Source organism: Panthera tigris, chromosome B4 (assembly GCF_018350195.1).
Source record: "Panthera tigris isolate Pti1 chromosome B4, P.tigris_Pti1_mat1.1, whole genome shotgun sequence".
Lineage (NCBI taxonomy): Eukaryota > Metazoa > Chordata > Mammalia > Carnivora > Felidae > Panthera > Panthera tigris.
In genome coordinates, this window is record NC_056666.1 from 76,411,431 (window position 1) to 76,433,523 (window position 22,093).

General features: G+C 35.7%; 1 protein-coding gene across 13 annotated transcripts in view; it reads left to right on the forward strand.

Moving 5' to 3' along the window:
* Nucleotides 1-22,093, forward strand: part of LARP4 (La ribonucleoprotein 4) — a 66,650-nt gene that overhangs the window by 14,291 nt on the left and 30,266 nt on the right. For 9 of the 13 annotated variants that reach the window (XM_007073014.3, XM_042992267.1, XM_042992268.1 and 6 more), the window contains 7 exons: nucleotides 7,001-7,148; nucleotides 7,779-7,952; nucleotides 10,452-10,527; nucleotides 14,093-14,229; nucleotides 17,013-17,116; nucleotides 20,524-20,634; nucleotides 21,510-21,563. In XM_007073014.3, the coding sequence (XP_007073076.1) occupies nucleotides 7,001-7,148; nucleotides 7,779-7,952; nucleotides 10,452-10,527; nucleotides 14,093-14,229; nucleotides 17,013-17,116; nucleotides 20,524-20,634; nucleotides 21,510-21,563 (804 nt within the window). The remainder of the gene's footprint in view (nucleotides 1-7,000; nucleotides 7,149-7,778; nucleotides 7,953-10,451; nucleotides 10,528-14,092; nucleotides 14,230-17,012; nucleotides 17,117-20,523; nucleotides 20,635-21,509; nucleotides 21,564-22,093) is intronic. The other 4 variants (XM_015542078.2, XM_007073013.3, XM_042992271.1 and 1 more) reach the window with 2 other exon arrangements.

Here is a 22,093-nt window from a genome sequence, read left to right on the forward strand (position 1 = left end):
ACGGTCCGTGAGTTTGAGCCCCGCGTCGGGCTCTGGGCTGATGGCTCAGAGCCTGGAGCCTGCTTCCCATTCTGTGTCTCCCTCTCTCTCTGCCCCTCCCCTGTTCATGCTCTGTCTCAAAAATAAATAAACGTTAAAAATAAATAAATAAAATGAAATAATTGATTCATTTTGCATATCTTCAGTGACTAGTGTGATTGAATGTTCTTCCATGTTTATTAGCTGTGAATTGTCTTTTTGCTTGTTTATACTTTTCTTACTTTCTTTGAAGACAATAGTCTTTTATGTCACTTGCCTAGGATGATTTTCCCAGTTGATGTGTCTTTTATTTTGGATGTTAGATGTTTCATTATCTATTTATTGATTGTAAAAGTAGTAGATGTTAATTGTAGGAAAATCCAGAAAAGCACAAAAATGAGAATAAAAATGCTACTGCTCAGAGATAACCACTTATAACATTGACTTTTAGTCTCTCTAGTGTTTTCTGTGCTTGTGCATTATTTCACAAAATTCAAAGTTTCTTTCATAAGGTAGCAGCTTGTTTTTTATTCTAAGTTTCTGTGAACATTTTCACTGCCTTCTACGATATTTCCCCCCATTTATAAATATTTTATTTTGGAATAATTATGGATTCACAAGTTGCCCAAAAACCGTACAGGGTGGTCTCATGTACTTTTATGCTCAGTTTCTCCGAATAGTAACACCTTGCCATAACTATATAAATGGCCAGCAAATTGATATTGTTACAGTCCACAGAACTTACTCATATTTCACCAGTTTTACATACAATATGATTTTAAGGCTCTGGGATAGTCTTTATATGGCTGGACTACAGTTATTGAACAGATCCTCTGTGGTTGGTGTCTTAGTCCATTTGAGCTACTATAACAATATCACAGACAAGGTAGCTTAAGAAATTTATTGCAGATAGCGATGCAGTAAACCTAGGAGTGCATACATCTTTCAAAATAGTGTTTTCATTTTCTTTGGGTAAAGACCCAATAGTGAAATTACTGGATCATATGGTAATTCTATTTTTAAAAGAATGTATATTTTTAAGGCTTTTGATAAACATTGCTAACTCTTAGAAAAACTGTATGAAATGGGGCGCCTGGGTGGCTCAGTCGGTTGGGCATCTGACTTCGGCTCAGGTCATGATCTCACGGGCCCCCAGGGGCCCCGTGAGTTCGAGCCCCGCGTTGGGCTCTGGGCTGATGGCTCAGAGCCTGGAGCCTGCTTCGGATTCTGTGTCTCCCTCTCTCTCTGCCCCTCCCCCGTTCATGCTCTGTCTCTCTCTGTCTCAAAAATAAATAAACGTTAAAAAAAAAAATAAAAAAAAAAAGAAAGAAAAACTGTATGAATTACAGCAATGAACCGTTTGCTTCCTTTTATACTTGTCAAAATGACATTAAGTAGTTCAATAGGTAAAAATGATACCTTGCAGTTAACTATTCCTGTTTGTCCTTTGTACATTTTCCCTGGAACAGGAAGACCTAGTTTTTCCCTTTCTCGAGCCCAGTGCTTTGCTTTAGAACACATATGTAAATAAACTATTATTGTGGTTAGCAAAATAGAGGTGTGTGCAAATAATAAGAGGGAAAGAAGAAGTAATGACCAAAGAAATGAAGTCAGGTGCCCAAGATTTGTAGAAACTGTAAGGAGTTATGGTAGAGTAGACATTATGTCTTTAAAAATGAGGAAGCTGGAGGGACTCCTGGATGGCTCAGTCAGTTAAGCGTCCACCTTCAGTTCAGGTCATGATCTCGTGGTGTGTGAGTTCGAGCCCCACGTCAGGCTCTGTGCTGACAGCTCAGAGCCTGGAGCCTGTTTTGGATTCTGTGTCTCCCCTTCTCTCTCTCTGCCCCTGCCCCACTCATGCTCTGTCTCTCTCACTCTCTCTCAAAAATAAATAAACATTTAAAAAAATTAAAAAATAAATAAGTGAATAAAATGAAGAAACTGGGGCCAGTAATTGCATAATTACTGGATGGCACAATAAAGTTAATTTTTTTGTTGTTATACCACACTTGTCTTTCAGGTGTTGGAATGACTCTCAATTTAGCTTCATGAAGACAATATTGATACTTTTTTTTTTTTAAGAAATATTATAAACTAGATGTTCTGGAAAAAACTGACAATATTGGTTGAAATATTTTTTTGAATTTTTTTTTTCTAAGTTTGTGTATTTTGAGAAAGAGTACAAGTGTGCGAGTGGGGGAAGGGCAAAGAGCTAGAGAGAGACTCCTAAGCAGGCTCCGCCCTATGAGCACAGAGCCCAATCAGGGGCTCAGTCATGACCTGAGTTGAAATCAAGAGTTGGACACTTGGGGCGCCTGGGTGGCTTAGTCGGTTGAGCGTCTTTGACTCAGGTCATGATCTCACACTCCTAGGTTCGAGGCTTGCTTTGGGCTCTGTGCTGACAGCTCAAAGCCTGGAGGCTTGCTTCGGATTCTGTGTCTCTCTCTCTCTCTCTGCCCCTCCCCCACTTGCACTCTGTCACTCTCTCCCCCTCTCTCTCTCAAAATAAACATAATAATAAAAAATTAAAAAGAGTTGGACACTTAACTGACTGAGCCACCCAGACACCCCTAAAAAAGTTTTTTTTTTTATTTTTTTTTATTTTTTTAACGTTTATTTATTTTTGAGACAGAGAGAGACAGAGTGTGAACGGGGGAGGGGCAGAGACAGAGGGAGACACAGAATCGGAAGCAGGCTCCAGGCTCTGAGCCATCAGCCCAGAGCTGGACGCGGGGCTCGAACTCGCGGACCGCGAGATCGTGACCTGAGCTGAAGTCGGATGCTTAACCGACTGAGCCACCCAGGCGCCCCAAAAGTTTTTTTTTTTTTAAAGCAGTGCTTTAAGTTGGCAAGAAAGCAAATGAAGTCTTCAGACCAAAAATAATTAAAAAGTACTCATCCAAAGAGGTAAGCAGGTCATAAATGTAGAGCTACTCTTTTTTTTTTTTTTTTTAAACGTTTATTTATTTTTGAGACAGAGCATGAACAGGGGAGGGTCAGAGAGAGAGGGAGACACAGAATCTGAAACAGGCTCCAGGCTCTGAGCAGTCAGCACAGAGCCCGGCGCGGGGCTCGAACTCACATACCGTGAGATCGTGACCTGAGCCGAAGTCGGACGCTTAACCGACTGAGCCACCCAGGCGCCCCTGTAGAGCTACTCTTAATGCATCTGTTGGTTCTTACTGGCCCAGAGCTTTGGTTTTAATTGGCAGTGCTTAGAGACAGGACACATGGTAAAAAAAAAAAAAAGGGGGGGGGGCCGGGGGAGAGTGAGCTTTCCCAGAGAAAAGGAAACTTGTCAGGTTTAGCTGTGACTCTGGATTGGTGAGGCAGAGGTATTCCCTAGTAATTCTAACCACAGATGTTCTTTTTGCAAAGTAGAGCTAAAATTCACACAAGTTGTTACCCAAAAAATCATGTTGAAAATTAAAGGAATACCAGATTGGTAGTTTTATAAACTGTGCAGTCATCTAACAGAGGGAAAACAAGTCCTCTCCTAAAGAGCATATTTAAAATTTTTTTTTAATGTTTGTTTATTTTTGAGAGAGCATGAGCGGGGGAGGGGCAGAGAGAGGGAGACAGAATCTAACGCAGGCTCCAGGCTCTGAGCTGTCAGCACAGAGCCGACATGGGGCTTGAACTCAAGAGCTGTGAGATCTTGACCTGAGTCAAAGGCGGACGCTCAACCGACTGAGCCACCCAGGCGCCCCTAAAGAGCATATTTTAAACATAATGCTCAAAATTCCCACAAATAAAGTTCCAAGGAAAATGGGCTTACAATATAAAATCATAAAGCACGTAAGTCATAATGAGCATGATTTAGCAGAAACAACAGATCACAAAATCAAACCCTCAAAGATTGCAGATAGTGAATTTATCAAGTTCAGACTATAAAATTAGAATAATATGCTTAAAGGAAGGAAGATACTGAAAAGATGATCAGGAAACAAAACATCAGATAGATTTGATAAAAGAACCAAAAAGAACTTCAAGAAATGAAAGTTATAAAAAGAACTTATAAACTTATTGGAAAAGTTAAGTTCATTTTAGAAGTAGATGAAGAGAGAATTGATGAAATGGAAGAAATATCATAAATTGCTCAGGATGTAATTTCTTGAAAGACAAGGAAATGGAAAATAGGAAAGACAATGATACAAAGAGAGGTGGAACATAGTATGAGAAAGTACAAAATATTTTATTGGCATTCCAGAAGGGAGTAATAGAGCAGGTAGGTGGTGGAGAGGCAAAGTTTGAAGAGCTATACCTGGGAATTTACAGAGTTGATGCATCAGATTTCAAAAGAGCACAGTGAATCCTAAGTAGATTAAAGAATTTCACACTTAGACTGATGATTGTAAAACTGGAAATCAGCACTGACAAAAATTGAGCAAAGAGAGATTAGGAATGATAGCTAGACTAATAGCTGGTTTCTGATCAGTAACAGTACAAAACAGAAGGCAGTGGGGATATCTTTAATAACCTGAAAGGGAATGTGTGCCTAGTAAGAATTCTTTTCACCAAAAAAAAAAAAAAAAAAAAAATTCTTTCTATAGCAGAGGTAGAGGGTAAAAATATTTTCAGGGAGGGGTGCCTGGGTGGCTCAAGTCTGTTGGACATCCGACTTCGGCTCAGGTCATGATATTGTGGTTCATGGGTTTAAGCCCTGTGTTGGGCTCTGTGCTGGCAGTTCAGAGCCTCGAGCCTGTTTCAGATTCTGTCTCCGAAGCTCTCTGCCCCTTCTCCCTCCTGCCCCCCTCAAAAACAAATAAACATTTAAGAAAATATTTTCAGGGAAACCACAACTTAAAGAGTTTACTACAAAAAAATTTTTTTTTTCTGAATGATGTCTTTGGTGGAGAAGGAAAGAATGATGTTCAAAGATTTTCATCAGCATTTATGTAACTTTAGTAAATATTGACTGGTATAAAAAATAATGGGATATATTACATGTATACATACAGGCACAAGACGTGTAAAATAGTCTTTGATGTTAATGTACTAGGCACTATAACATTTATGCTCTGATTTGAAAAAATGTTTTTTAAGTTTTATATTTTTTATGATTTGAATTTAAGGTAATATTTTAATGGAATGCTTTATAAGGGAAAAAAAAACCCTTGATCAGAGTATTGTAGCAGATTGTGTTCCTCTCTAGGCCACGTCTATGTTTATGCACTTTTTGCAGTTGTAATAATCTGTGAGTTGTAATCATTTGTTGTTAATATTAACTTCATACTTAGTCTCTGTATGTCTTTAGTTGGATATATGATTTCTCATTTAATAGGTTATCTGTAAAAGGGAGACACTGACATAAGTACTAATTCCTCCAGAATTGCTTAACATGTTTGCTTTTGTTATTGTGGTTGTGGGTTTTTTTCACTTCATTTTGTGAATGCATTTTCCATTTTGACATTGTCATATTTGGTCAACCCTAGGATGCACATTGTTGCACACTGTAAACTTCTCTGGCAAATGGGATACATCTTAATAGTATTTGATGTCACAGTTTTAATATACAGCAATTTTTTCTTTGATTTAGTAGTACCCCTTTAGATTTTATAAAATATGGTCGTGTATCTTTATAATTTTGAATGGCTGTGCAATACTTTACCTAGAAAGTGTATCATAATTTCCCTTGTTCCTGGTTTTTTTGACTGGGTTATTTCTGTTTGTTGGCTCTTACAAATAATGCTAATAGAATATGAGTGCACCATTTTATATAGTCTTATATAGTCTCCAGTAAAGAATGAGTTTGCAAATTTTATGCTAATGTGGGAATTATTTTTAAGTACTTTGCTAATCTAATAGGTGTTAAGTGGTACTTTATTTTCCTACTTGTGGGTATATATGTATATCTTTTCTAGAATTTTCTTAGTCTTTTTTGTTTTTAATCATTAGTTTTGAGAAAGAGCATGAGTGAAGAAGGGGCAGAAAGGGGGAAGGGGAGAGGATCCAAAGCAGGCCCCGTGCTGATAGCAAAGAGTCCAATGCGGGGCTCAAACTCACAAACTGAGAGATCATGATCCAAGTCAAAGTTGGACACTCAACTCACTGAACCACCCAGGCTCCTCTATTTTTAGTTTTTTGTTGTTGCAATTTTGTCATGAAATGTGAGATCTTGACCTGAGGCAAAATCAAGAGTCTGACAGTTAACCAACTGAGCCACTCACAGCCCCAAGATTTTAAGTAATGTCTGCACCCAGTGTGCAGGCTCAAACACACAACTTCAGGATCAAGAATTGCATGCTCTACTGACTCAGCCAGCCAGACACCGCACATTGCTGTTTTTGACGTGGGAAAAATTTCTAAATGTTAGAATTGTTTAGAGTCAAAGGTCTGTATCACAGTGTAGATGGCAATAAGAATTATATACTTTGGAAAATCCTTCTAGGTACCTAAAATATTTGCTCTAAATACATAAAAATAAGCCAAAGATAGGTGAATAGTTTGAATAAATTTTATGACAAATGCAAGTAGATTGGGGTAAAGCAGCATTTCTGTATTAATTGTTTATAGAGATATATTTTTTATTGTATAGGTAGCTAAATTTTATACATACACATTCAAGTTAATCTACTTAAAAAGATTTATTGTCAAGTTGAGCCCAATACTTTAAAGTATTATTTAATATTTATTATTAAATTACTTAATATGATTGGGATTTCCTTCACATTTAAGTAATAGAAAAGTCCATTAAAGAGGTGACTGTGTGGCTCAGTCGGTTAAGCATCTGACTTCGGCTCAGGTCATGATCTCATAGGTCTTGAGTTTGAGCCCCGCATCGGTCTCTGTGCTGACAGCTCAGAGCCTAGAGCCTGCTTCAGATTCTGTGTCTCTCTCTCTCTCTGCCCCTCCCCCACCCACACTCTTGTCTTTCTCTCTCTCAAAAATAAAGATTAAAAATAGACAAGTCCATTATCTAAAATTGTAATTTTAATACACTGACTTTTAAAATTTACAAATAGATCTTTTGATTATTTAGCAGGTAACATCTAAAGGAACCGGTTTAAATCCTAATGCCAAAGTATGGCAAGAAATTCCTTCTGGAAATACTGATGCCACTCCAGTAACTCATGGAACTGAAAGCTCTTGGCATGAAACAGCAGCAACATCAGGGTCTCATCCTGAGGGTAAGTCCTAAATATTTCATCAGAACAAATCACATTTTGGTTAAATATATGGTCAAACCAGTTTATAGAACTTTGGGGTACATCTTTTGATTATTTGATTAAATATATTTATAAATGTTTAATAGGCAGTTTGTACACAGTTCTTATTTTTAGTATGAATGGGTTATCACTAGTTTCAAATAGTAGCTGTGTCTTTGGGTCTAACATTTAACCCACTTATAGTATGGTATTTATAAATTAATTTTGATATACCATCATTGGCAATGCTATTTACTCACTGTTTGACTTTGGGTAAATGACTTCTCTGTGCTTGTTTCCTTCATCTGTAAAACAGTAATAATAATTACTTTTGGCATAGGATTTTCTGAGAATTAAATGAATTAAATGCATGTAGCTGTCTGATACATAAATAGTACTATATGAGTTTAAACTATTGTTAATCATTTTAGCTTATCCATAAGGGTCAAAACTTATCTCCCTTGGGAAGAGAATTCTTACTAAAACCATGCGGACATTGCCCAACTGGTAGAATTCTTTAAAATCTTACTATAAAAGACATAGTGCCCAGAGTTCCTAAAGATAGGATTTATTGAATTTCTATTTACTTTCATTATATATTTTTTAATACAGGTAATACAGAGCTTTCAGATGATATGTGTAAGGAATACGAAGTAATGTATTCATCTTGTGAAACCACCAGAAATACTATAGGCATTGAAGAATCAACTGATGGAATGATTTTAGGGCCAGAAGATCTGAGTTACCAAATATATGACGTTCCTGGTAAACTTTATGCTTGTATTGGTAAAATGAGCATTTGGTAAACTAGTGTTTTTTCCCCTTACAGTTTCTTTATTATTGTTCTAATAAACCTATGGCATGGATCAGTCTGCTTTATTTGAAAAGAACTGTATGGTAATAAAATGTTAGATGATTTTTATAAATACTGTTTTCAAAAGGGCAAACATGAAGATTGTAATTTATTTATTTTTTAAAGTTTGTTTTTTTGAGGAGAGAGAGAGAGCATGAACTGGGGAGGGGCAGAGAGAGAGGGAGACACGATCAGAAGCAAGCTCCAGGCTCTGAGCTGTCAGCGCAGAGTCCGAAGTGAAGCTTGAACTCAGAAGCCGTGAGATCATGACCTGAGGGGAAGTCAGATACTTAAGTAGCTGAGCCACCCAGGTGTCCTGAAAATTGTAATTCAAAAGAATGTTTAGAGAAAAGATCCTGTTTAGGAGAGTGTGAAATTAAAGATAAAAGGGAAAAATAGTCAATATAGTGAAAATAGACCCTAATTATAATTTTTCAGAGTCCCAAGTTTCTTGATCTATTAGTTGGGATCAGTGCAAGTTCTGTCAATTTTCCCATTACTTCTGTCAGTGTGAAATGCATTTATAAATGTGAAATTGCAGGGATTAATTTTGAGAAAATCACAGTATTAAAAACATGGTTCTTCTGCAATTCAACTTGTGAAACATGTTTTTTCACATTTATAAAACTAGCATGGGTTAGTAGTTGCCTGAATTTAAAATGGATGAGATTTAAAAGAAACTAAAAATGGACCATAGACCCCAACTACCTAACTTAATCTTTCTGACTTAAAGGATCTCTTTGGAAAATACATGTAATAGGGAATACTCTCTTCTATTGCTGCTTTAGTTCTTTGACTTCAGTCAAGGTGTACAAACCTTTGTCCTCAATTTCCTTATTTATTGTAAACATTTGGACTAGATTTCTAAGTTTTGTCAGCTTGTAAGTTGATTCCTGAAGTAGCATGGGTGGTATTTCCATATAATTATTTAAGGTGGTAGGTTCTCCTCCCTACTTGTGGTCATAATATACTTAACCACTGGGTACTTTAAACATAGAGTTGGTTTAAGTAATGTGGCAACCAGTTGGTATTTTAATAGGTTTGCTGTAATGACATTGAAAAGTTAAATGAAGTTCTTGCTTATTTAGCACACTTGGGTGGTTGGATTTTGTATTAGATTGCATATACATGGAAATAGAATGCTTCTTTTTTTTTTAATTTTTTTTAATGTCTTATTTACTTTTGCGAGAGAGACAGAGTATGAGCAGGGGAGGAGCAGAGAGAGAGAGAGAATCCCAAGCAGGCCTCAGGCTTTCATTGTGGAGCCCGATGTGGGGCTCGAAATAAGGAACTGTGAGATCACGACCTGAGCAGAGATGAAGTGTCGGACGCTTAACTGACTGAGCCACCCAAGTGCCCCTTATATTCATCTTTAATGACGTTAATCTAATATCTAATACTACTTTGAATTTTGAGTAATAAGACAAGGTAGTGGTAAAATCATGCACAGAATTTATTTATCTTTATGCACATTCTGTTGTCTGTACATTTAAAGGAAATTAGCCTAATCACTAATGCTTTTTAAGAAGAGGACAAATTACATGCTTTGAGTGTGTAATGTTTTGTTTAAGATTCTAATGAAAGAGTGATGGTTTTCCAGGCTTGAGTCCTGGGGGGGGAAAGAAGAGTCTTGTTCTGGGTTTAAATAATATAATCATAGAAGGCTGTTAGAGTTGATCTGAAACTTTGGCTGTTTGAGTGTTTTAAATATTCCTAGGGGGCGCCTGGGTGGCTTGGTCGGTTAAGCGTTGACTTTGGCTCAGGTCATGATCTCACAGTCCGTGAGTTCGAGCCTCGCGTCGGGCTCTGTGCTGACAGCTCAGAGCCTGGAGCCTGTTTCAGATTCTGTGTCTCCCTCTCTCTGACCCTCCCCCGTTCATGCTTTGTCTCTCTCTGTCTCAAAAATAAATAAACGTTAAATATTCCTAGGAAGATAAAGTGCTCTAAAATTAAGAAATGAAAAGAAAAGAGTATTAAGAGATAGAAGTTTAAGAAGTATAAATAACATCAGATTTAATATCAATAATACAGATGTGGAGAGATATATACATATATTTCAATTTATTTATCTAGTTCCTTCAAATTTAGATTACTGTTACTTTTGTTCTTTGAGCTTTCATTAAAGGAATAAGTAGTTATCACATTTTAAAAGTATTTAGGGTAGTATTTTACAGAAAGCCAAGTATTTTTAGTATTCATGGTGCTTTGTTCATTTCTTGATAAAATTTTAAACTGATCTGAAATTTATCTAAAGATAGAATAGATAGGTGGAAAGAAATTAGACCTTGTGCTAATTGAATTTTAAAAATAATAGTTTTGTCATGAATTTTAATTTGTACATACTTTGTAACTTATTCTGAGTCAACAATTTGTAATATTTACCACCTACGGTAATTTGATATTAACTTTTTTCCTCTGTTTTCTACCTTCAGGAGAAAGCAGTTCAGCAATTTCTACAGAAGACCTAAAAGAATGTCTGAAGAAACAATTAGAATTCTGTTTCTCCCGGTACAGTATTCATTTGTTTTTAATTGATATTTCTCACTTTTTGCATTGTTCGGTTAGTAGATGTAAAATACCCATGAAATAGAGTGGAAGAATGGTGGTTTTAATTCCCTTCAGTGATGTATTTTGGTATTATTCTTTAATATATTTCTTAACTAGGTTTAAAGATGTAATCTCTAATTGGATATGCAAAAAGGATCTAGTCTTAGTAGGAAGATAATTAAATTACTGGATTGGATTACTTTTGGGTAGGATATTAGATACTTTTCCTATGAACATATTCAGGTTTAGGGTTCTCAAAAAAGTGGGTTATCTCTTAATTTATATTTTTTAGTAGTTGGCTCTTGTAACCTTTGATCATAGAGTTACTTTTAGCAAGATAGGTGGATGGGCATAGAATTTATGTTACCAGTACCTTCTATTAGATAAGGAGTTCTTTCAGGCAGACGTTTCAAGATGTCTTATTTACAGATAATTATGTAGGTATATCTACAGCTTAGATGTCATCAAACTTTAGTATGTAAAACTGCCCCTTTCAAAATAAACAGAAGTTTGGCTATGCATGCAAATGTAATGTTTTCTATTTATCCTGTATATCGTGAGAGGTAGGACCAAGTAAACCAGTTTTTCAAGCTAGAAACCTGGATTTTATCATAGACTTTTTTATACTCTTGACTCACGTTTAATTGATTCTTTATCCTAAATAGCTCCTTTCTTTTCCCCTCCTTTTTACTCTTTGCCTTTATAGTCTAGTACAGGATAAAAGAATAAAAGCAAGAGCCTTCTGTCTTTTCTCTAGTCATTTGTGCTTACAATTCATTTTCTGTAATATACTTGTATTATTTATTTATTTATTTAACATTTATTTGTTTTTTGAGAGACATAGAGAGACAGAGCACAAATTGGGGAGGGGCAGAGAGAGAAGGAGACATAGAATCTAAAGCCAGCTCCAGGCTCTGAGCTGTCAACACAGAGCCCAACGAGGGGCTCGAACTCACAAACTGTGAGATCGTGACCTGAGCCGAAGTCGGATGCTTAACCGACTGAGCCACCCAGGCGCCCCTGTAATAGTTATTTAAACATCTTCACCTACTAACTGGATAGTTTGTGTATCTGCTTATGTTTCTGAGTTTTTCTCATGCTTCCCTGTCATAATTCCCTGCCTTTTTGCATGTCTTGTAAATTTTGATTATATACTGGACATATTAAAAAAGCTAGGAGTTGTAAGTTACGTAATTTTCCCCTCTAGACAAGACTTGAGTTTTTCTTCAGGTAGGCAGAAGCAGATTGATAGCTTCAATCCAGTCAGGAGTTGAGCTAGGTTAGTGCTGAGCAGCCACTTTTTTTTTTTTTTTTTTTTAATGTATTGCACAAGCAGAAGAGGGACAGAGAGAGAGGGGCAGAGAATCCCAAGCAGGCTCCACCTTGTCAGCACAGAGTGCACTGTGGGGCTCCATCTTGACGACCATGAGATCTTGATCTGAGCTGAAATCAAGAGTCAGCTGTCCAGCCGACACCCAGGTGTCTCTCAGCCGCTTTAATTAGACTCCGTCTACCTCTGATTTATCTCTGTTCCTTAGGCATGACCTTTTCAGCCTTTTGATTCAGAAGTTGTCGTTTTCCTGTTACCTTCAGTCCTAAAACACCAAGGAAGATTCAGTCTGTTCTTGAGAGGTTTGAGATTAGCTCTTTAGTCTCTTATCCCGTAAGCTTCCAAACCTGGCAAATGTCTTATGGGGGAGACCTGTCTTGTTTGATGCAAGTTCCTCCTTCCACTGGAACTTGCACAAAACCACAGAGATATTACAGTGCCTTTTCAGCCGGACTCCCAGTCTCCCATCTTCCTCCTTAGAACTCGAAAACATCATATGGAGGGAAATCTGCTGCATGTTAGGAGCTCCTTTAGTTTCCAATTCATAGTGCCAGTCCTGTGCAACTGCCTAAAGCTCTGTTGGTTTCCCCCTGGTCCCAGATCTGCAAATTCCCTCAGGAACGAAAGAACATCTTTCTGGAATATCATTTTGTCATTGTAGCTTCTCTCTCTTATCTCCAAAAGCATGGTTTTATAATTTAGCTAGTCTTTTTTAGTTGCTGCAGTAGGAGCTCTGGCTTGGCATGATCTACCACGTCCTACTCAGAACTCTGATACCATTCAAACCAGCTGTGCGATTGACATTTGTAGCTCAGCAGAATTGTTATTAATACATATTGGGTATTACTACTCATGAGTAGTCAAATCATATATGGGATTTATATCTATTAATTTGACTTTTGACAAGATAGAGTTTCTTTAAGAGTTTGACACAAGATTTATTAAGAACAGACATGCTGAAGTTCAGAATTGATTTAGGATACAACGCCTTAGTTGTATAAATATTCTGTTTATAGTTGTCTTATTTTTAAGTTCTTAAAGAATATCTTGATGAAGGTGCTATTACTGTGTTTCTCCTTTTATGCTAAAGTGAGTTTAACCTTTACTGATATCTTCTCTATTCTTTTTTGCCCCCCAAATAACCTATTAACCAGTAGTAGTAATTACTACTTTATTTTAATAAAACTTGAAGATAAAGGCGTTTGATCCTACTCTTTGCCAGGCAGTAGAGCATTGAAATACATTTGGGAGCACCTGGCTGGTGATCAGTAGACATGTGACTCTTGACCTTGGGTTGTGAGTTCTAGCCCTGTATTGGGTGTAGAGGTTGCTTAAAAATAAAATCTTTAAAAAAAAAAACATTTTGAATGACAGAGATCCTTCATGGAACCTGTATTCTGGCTGGAGGAGACAAACATAATAAACCATAATAAATAAACAGCTTAGAAGTATGTTAAGTGATAAGTGCTATGGAAGAAAATTAGAGCACTGTAAGTAAGGGAAGGGGAATCGAGTGCTTGGATGATTTCTGTTTTAAATAGGGTCATTGAGAAAAGGTGGCTTTTAAGTAGAGACTTCTATCTATTTATAACCAAACTACTTCAAAGATCTGATGTGAAGAAGACAGCATGAGTTTGATTTTACTTCATTTTGTTACATAAGGTTTTATGTCTAAGATAGGAGTGTTTATATCTTTTTAAACGTATTTTAAAGAATCTTTTAAATGTTTTAGTTTTAAATTTATTACTGAAATTTAAATTAAAAAAATCAAACATAAAAAATGGGAACATTTAGAAATTTTAAATCCTTTACAGTCCAACCCATGGTTAAAGCTATAATTTTTCTCATATGAATATTTTAACATCAGTGATAAAGTGTTTATAAGATGGAACTACACTGTATGTAATATTTTGTAATATACTTTTCAATTTAATATTAAGCCTCTTTCCATGTCAATATAATTCTATAAAGTTCAAAACTTTTTCAGAACTATTGGCCTGATGTATTTGGGGATTCAGAAACTTTCTGGAAGTTGTTAGAGTATCCTGTTGTATATTATGTGTTTTTATAGTTCACTGTATTGTTTCTGATGGCATGATTTTGTTTTCCTAGACTAAGTGACAAAAATGAATAAGGCACCTCTTCAGGTGCCTTTTAAGAATTGTTTTATAGGACTCTTCTGTTTATTTCTTTCAGAGAAAATTTATCAAAGGATCTTTACCTGATATCTCAAATGGACAGTGATCAGTTCATCCCAATTTGGACAGTTGCCAACATGGAAGAAATAAAAAAGCTGACCACAGACCCTGATCTAATTCTTGAAGTGTTGAGATGTATGTAAATCATACCTTTTAGCTTAATTTTTAAAGTCAAAAGGCTGAATATTCTTTTGATTTCTGGTTATGCAGGGTTTTTTGGTTTTGTGTTTGTTTGCCATTTATTTACTTACTTTATTTATTTATTTATTTATTTATTTAAAATTTTTTTTTTTTAATTTATTTTTTTTGGGACAGAGAGAGACAGAGCATGAACAGGGGAGGGGCAGAGAGAGAGGGAGACACAGAATCGGAAACAGGCTCCAGGCTCCGAACCATCAGCCCAGAGCCCGACGCGGGGCTCGAACTCACGGACCGCGAGATTGTGACCTGGCTGAAGTCGGACGCTTAACCGACTGCGCCACCCAGGCGCCCCTACTTACTTTATTTTAATGTTTGTTTATTTTTGAGATAAAAAGTGTATAAGCCGAGGAAAGGCACAGAGAGAGGGAGACAAAGAATCCCAAGCAGGCTCCACACCGTCAGTGCAGAGGCCGACATGGGGCTCAAATTCATGAACTATTCTTTTTTTTTCTAACGTTTTTTATTTTATTTTTTTGACAGAAAGTGAGAGAGTGGGGAGGGGCTGAGAGAGAGGGAGACACAGAATCTGAAGCAGGCTCCAGGCTCTGAGCTGTCTGCACAGAGCCTGATATGTGGCTTAAACCCACAAACCACGAGATCATGACCTGAGCCAAAGTCGGACCCTTAGCCAAATGAGCCACCCAGATGCCCCTCAAACTCAAACTGTGAGATCATGACCTGAGCCAAAACCAAGATTTGGACACTTAACTGACTGAGCCACCGAGGCGCCCATTTGCCATTTATTTTTATTTTTTTTAATTGTAATTGACATACAATGTTATATTAGTTTCAGGTATACAGCATCATGATTTGACAATTCCATACAGTAAGCTCTGCTCATCAGGCAGGGAATTGTTAACTCCTTATTTTTTGTTATTCTGTTCCAATAATTTATTTTTACTGACTTGGTATTTAGCTTCTATATCATTTCTATACCTTGGTTGTTTGTCTTAATACCCACTTACACGTTGGTTTGCGAGCATAATTCATTCCAGAACCATGTTTGTAATCCAAAGCACTTGTATATAAAAGCGAATTTCAAGAACTATTGCCTCAGTTGTGATCATGTGACATTTGGCGTCACGTACTACTTGTATTGCAAGGCGTCGCTTGTTTATCAAGTTAAAATTTATTAGAAATGTTTACTCGCCTTGTGGAACACTTGCAGAACAAGTTACTTGCAATCCAAGGTTTTCTATGTAAGCAATTATATCTCATTTTTCTGGGCTATCAGAAAGTTATTTGTATCATTGTCACACCTTCTAAACAATCTGTTTCAAACTTTTGAACCCAAGTAGTACATTTTACATTAGAGCCCAGTACACACACCACATACCCATACGCAACTGAAATGTTAATTATGCAGATTAATACTAAATGCTTGTAGTTAACCCCCTTTTTTTTTCTAAATTGATTTCACAGGCTGTTAAAAGAATTGCTAAACTAAACTAAAAATTATAGTTTGATAAATAGTACTCTAAAGTTTAATAAAGAATTTCAGGTTCTAAGCATTTTTATTTTTATTTATTTTTAATTTTTTTTAACATTTATTTATTATTGAGAGACACAGAGCATGAGCAGGGGAGGGGTAGAGAGAGGGGGAGACACAGAATCTGAAGCAGTCTCCAGGCTCTGAGCTGTCAATACAGAGCTCGACACGGGGCTTGAACTCACAAACTGTGAGATCATGACCTGAGCCGAAGTCAGTCGCCTAACCAACTGAGCCACATAGGCGCCCCAGGTTATAAGCATTTTTAATAGTGTTTGTGTCTTCTATCAGTATTTCTTGGTAACCTCTCTTACCAAAGTTTTAACTACTTGCCTGAATAAAGGCAGGTCTTCACTTTTATATGAAATATATTGTTAAAAATGTTTAAAAGTTAAATATACCAAGTCCAATAGTAGACTTATATCGGAATAGAGGATTTCCATTCTCAGAGGGCTAAATACATTTATGAAATCTCTGATTGGTTTGTGCGATGGTTTCTTAAGATGAGCCAGTCTTCTCATCCGAAGAAAGTCAGCTGAGAGACCAGCAGAATCCTCCACCTCTAAGGGAACCTAGTACTTCCACCCAACACTTCTTCCCTGTTCTGTTTTATACTGACTGCTTACCTGTTCAGAGAAATATGGCATATTATCTCTCTGAAGAGACTACAAATAAAAGTTTGGGCTATGTGGTATTGTCTTCATTAAATATTTCCTCAAAATCAGCATCTAAGAGATGGCTTCTAAGTGTCTGTAATAGTATGTAAGAATAAGTATGTTAACATCAAGGAAAAGTTACAATTATTTGAGTATAATTCTTGGTTTAAGTGCTTCTTAGATTTTAAGAAGAATTTCTTCACATCAGAATGCAGTACTATAATCTGATTACAAGAGTGGAATGCAAATACACTGATTTCATTATCTCCAGAAATACAGAATTTGGTAACTGTACACAGGGTAATTACCGTGTAGCTATGTATTGTATGCTCCTGAAAGTTTTTCAACCCCAATGCAGTGCCAAGACACAAAGTAAGTACTCTGTATTTGTTGAAAGAATAACACTTGACAGTGTTTTTTGTAATCTTTGTTAACTGTAATCTTTGGTTCTACAACATAATTTCTTAACCTCTGCTAATTTATTCACTTGGAAATAGAAATAAATAGTTTTTAATGACATTCTTAATATCTCTTCTTGTCATTTTTGAATGAAATATTTTTTTAAATTGCAGCTTCTCCCATGGTACAAGTTGATGAGAAGGGCGAGAAAGTGAGACCAAGTCATAAGCGTTGTATTGTGATTCTTAGAGAGATTCCTGAAACAACACCTATAGAGGTATTATTAAGCATTGTTAAAGCTAAGTGTTCTTTAACTGTTTAAAGTGGAGGAGGTAAACAAGCAAAGTATAAGTCATTGGCCTCATATCAATCACTGTGTATACGTTAAATTTTTGTTATGTAAATTCTGAAACACTGGAAGAATGGTGTATTTTCAAAGTTAAAGTATAAATAGGCTCTTTTGGGAACTTGATTCATCTGAAAGAATAAATTTAGGAATGAAGAAGAAAAATAGGAGTCAAGACTACTCGGAGTAGCTAACAAACATAAAACAAAGTTGTAACTGTAAAGATGGTGTAGTATAATAATAAAATAGGTACAATAATAAAATAAGTTTTGAATGAAACAGTATATCCAGAAATAGACCCTTTGATAAAATAGTAATGTATGTATAATAGCATTTATTTAATAATTAGGTTTTACCACGTGCTGTGCAGTGTACTTTATGGTTACTTAAAGCCTAAGGTTTTGTTATCTCTGTTTTATAGATAAAGTAACTGAGCCTTAGTATGGTGAAATAAGTTGCCTAAGGACATGTGGGCTCTTTAAATGACCGTATCTGATTTGATCTCACTCTGATTTCAGAGCCCCTGTTTCAAAACCACTAAACCACAGAGCTACACACTAAATTGCCAAGTTAATAAGTTAGAGATGGGGAGAATTAATTAGTAACTGTTATGTGGTATTTACTGGCCATTTAAAACAGTTTTAGATTCTTGTCACCTAACAAATTTCGCATATTAGTAATCTTTTTGCCCAGAGTCATTCACTATTAACTGTCCAGAATGAAGACTTCCTAAATTTAGAAACAGTGAAATTAGAAAAGAAACTGTCACTAGATAGAACTTCTATTTAAAAGTATGAACTATATGTCAAAAATAACAAATTGAAAGGAAAATTGCAGAATGGGAAGAATATTTGCATTATTTAGAAACAATGTAGAATATATGAGCCTGTACTCTAGAACCAAGCTGCCTGGATTTGAGGCAGCTTGGCTCTAGAGTACAGGCTCATATATTTCAGCTTTTTACTTGCTAACTCTATGACCTTGGATTGTTGTGAGAATTGGGTTAGTATATAGAGAGCTCAGAGCAGTACTTGGCATGCACAACAAATCTAAGATTAGACATTATTATCATTTTTTATAGTTACTGTAATTTATATTCTGAATACGTAAATCACACATACAAAAAATAGTGAAAGGAAAAAGGCAGTGACATACTATTCATTAAAAAAAAAGAAAGTAAAGGAAGTGAAGATGACTAAAATAGAGAAAGTCAGCCTGGTCAATAATCATGAAAATTCAGATTAAAATGAGGGATTTGGGGTGGTGACCGTAAAGGTTCCTGTCAGGTAGAACAAATTTTTTTTTTTTTTTTTTCTACTTGTGACCCAGACTGCTGTTTTTATACTTGGGAAAGTAAATCTATGAACTTCACTCTTCCTAAAGAATAATAAAGGTTGGAAATAAAGAAATTTTATTGATATTTAAATAAACGAATCAATTTTTTATGCATTGAAGGGGATTAGAAATATTTGGAGATTATGAATTTTGAAGATAGACATCAGTGGGTGGCAGTCTAATAGTTCCATAGGCAGTTTTACAAAAATGTAAATTATGGACTGGATGAGAATTTTACTAACTGAACTTGGTAGTATTTCACCACTTTCACAAATGTCACAAAACTCAGTTGGTTGCACACTTACTTGTTTTTGAGTAGTATTGGCCCAAGAAAATTTCATCATAAGTAGAGACTTTTTTTTTTTTTTTTTAATTCAGTGTAGTAAAAATTTGAGGGAGTTAGGAGACAGGTTAGACTTCACTGTTATACTATGTTTATTGTCCCATCAGCTTAGTAATTATCTTTTTAAAAATTGATTTCTCATGATATTTTGTTATTTCGCAGGGCATTTTAACATGTCTGATTCTTTCTGTTTGGGAGTTATTGGTTACTACTGAATTTCTCCTTGAACTCCAGTAGCTATTAGACCAAATGGAGTTTGGAAGCATACAAATCTGGGATTGAATTCTTCTTTATGATAATGTGTGTAGATTAAACAGTTTGAGCTACCATTTCCTCAACTGTACAATAGAGATGATAAAAATCTTTAACAGGGTTGTTTTCAGGATAAATCTGTGTCTTACTGAGCATGGTATTTCAGTAGATGTTCCCTTTCCCTCTATAACTCAAGAGTTACTTAATGTTGACTTCCAGTTGTTTTCTTTTTATAAACTTCTTTCAAGCTGTTAATTGTTAACACAGTTCTGAGTTTTGGTAATCATCTTTTTTGAAATCCATAGATTTGTTTTAGTTTTCAGTCACTGAAATTTCAGATTCAGTTAAGGAAAAGTGAAGATATCTTTGCACAGAGTTCATGTCTGTGACTGATACAGATAGAGCATCTGGATTTAATTGAGAATGCATGAAAATAAACACTGAGCACCTAGAAAATGTTAATGGAGGATATACTTTTTGTTTTTGTTTTTTTTTTAAATGGAGGTCTAGAGAGATTTTACTGTTAGGGAAAGTTTAGCTTGCCACTAAGAGTAAAATGCTTGTTTTGCTTAGATTATTTTTATTTTTTAATTTAAATCCAGGTTAGTTAACATATTCTCTAACAATGGTTTGAGTAGAATTTAGTGATTCATCACTTACATATAACACCCAGTGCTCATCCCGACAAGTACCCTCCTTAATGCCCATCCCCTGTTTAGCCCATCCCCCACCCAACACCTCTCCAGCAACCCCCAGTTCTTTGTATTTAAGAGTCTCTTATAGTTTGCCTCCTTCTCTGTTTTTATCTTATTTTTTCTTCCCCCCCCCCTCCTATGTTCATCTGTTTTGTTTCTTAAATTTCACGTACAAACGAAATCATATACTTGTCTTTCTCTGACTGACTTTACCTAGCATAATACATTCTAGTTCCATCCACGTTGTTGCATATGGCAAGATTTCACTCTTTTTGGTAACCAAGTAATATTCCATTATATATATTTACCACATCTTTATTCATTCGTCAGTGGGTGGACATTTGGGCTCTCTCCATAATTTGGCTATTGTTGATAGTGCCGCTGTAAACATTGAGGTGCATGTGTTCCTTCGAATGAGCATTTTTGTATCCTTTGGATAAACAGTGCAATTTCTGGGTAAGGTATCTATATTTTTAATTTTTTGTGGCAGTTTTGCTGATTTTAAGGTAAGATACTATCTCTAAATCATATACAGAATGTATGCTTTAAGTATGCATATTTTTGTGTCAGAAGATAATCTACTCTCAGTAGAAGAGTGGGCAGAAGGCGTGACAGTTAATAAAAAGAAACAGAAAGGACCAGAAGACATGAAGGGGAAAAAATGACTATCGTTGATATACTTTTTAGAGTTAACTAAAGTTTTTCTTTTTTAGGAAGTTAAAGCCTTGTTCAAAAATGAAAACTGCCCCAAGGTGATAAGCTGTGAGTTTGCACACAATAGCAACTGGTATATCACTTTCCAGTCAGATACCGATGCACAACAGGTAAGAAGAAAACTTTTCTTCTGATTTGAAGTCCTGGTGGTAAAAGAAGTAGTAGTATGTTTTAATTGAGAAAATATGTGCTCACAGTAATATTTGTAAAGGCTATATTAAGTACCTTGTTCACCTTTGTGGTTGTGCTTATTAATTGGTTTCCTTTTTGATCATTTTCCTAAAGCTTTTTCAATTTAAGAGCAGTTTGTTTCCTATCAAAAAGATTAACACACAATTTTAAAATTAACATGGGGATTGGGAACCATGTACTCAGTAGTTCCAGTGTGTACATACTAGGCCAGTAAATCTGCAACTTCCATTATGATTCTTGAAATTTTGACATTAATGATACTGCTCTTACTTGTCGTGTCCAACTTAAGGGGAAGTACTATTCCACTGAAACAAAAAACCAAAAATATATCTGATAGCATTTTAAAACCACTCACTGATTGATTGAGTTTTAAGTAAACACTACACCCAGCTTGGGGTTCCAGCTCATGTTAGATCAAGAGTTGCATGCACCACCAACTGAGCCAGCCAGACGCCCCACTGACTTTTTCTTTTTTTTAAATTCTTCATCTTGTAAGGCTGTCTGAACCATTTTTAAATGTGTATGTGGTGGTATTTTGGATCTATTTTGAACGTTGTGCTTTTTTTTTTTTTTTTGTAGTAATCCATAGTAGCCAATCTACAGTAAATGTGAATGTTAGCTGAGGTGTTAATTATTTTTTTCATTCCTTATCACCTGGATAATGAAATTGACTTTAGAATTTTTTATTGTTTATTTTGGAGATAGTTGCTAGTACCATACTTTTGATAGAATAAAGATGGCTTTAAGAAAATGTCTGAATACTAATGAAAGTTCCTTTCTGCCTTGTTAACAGGCTTTTAAATACTTAAGAGAAGAAGTTAAAACATTTCAGGGCAAGCCAATCATGGTAAGAAACATTTTGTAAATAGAGGCTCGTGTAAAGCCAAAAAGTTTTTGTTGCTTGTCTGAGAATTTAAAAAACACAGATGGATGTTTTATTAAACCCGTAATGATTTTAAAGAAATTTCTGTCTCATATGATGTGCTAGAAAATTAGTTGATAGGATGGCAATTCTTTCCAAAGATGTAACTTCAGACAGCATGAAGTTTTAGTTAGATGCCGATTGCTAACGTGGCAGATCATCTCAACTCTCAAAATGAGAAGCAGGAATGATTTTTTAGTAAAGATGGAAAACATTTTCAATACTGTCATCCTCATCTCAAAAGTAACTGCATCACCACATTAACATTTGTCCTTGGGATCTGTCATTGATGGCACTTGTCCACTGTCTTTACAGGTCTAATCTTTTCTCAGATCCCATGAAATCTACCTTCAAAACTTCTTTCAATCATTACTGCCATTGTTTAGGCTTGAAACATTGTTTAGCCTTTTAAATGTTATGCCTTCAGCTTTCCCCCTACTTTTCCATTCTCCAGT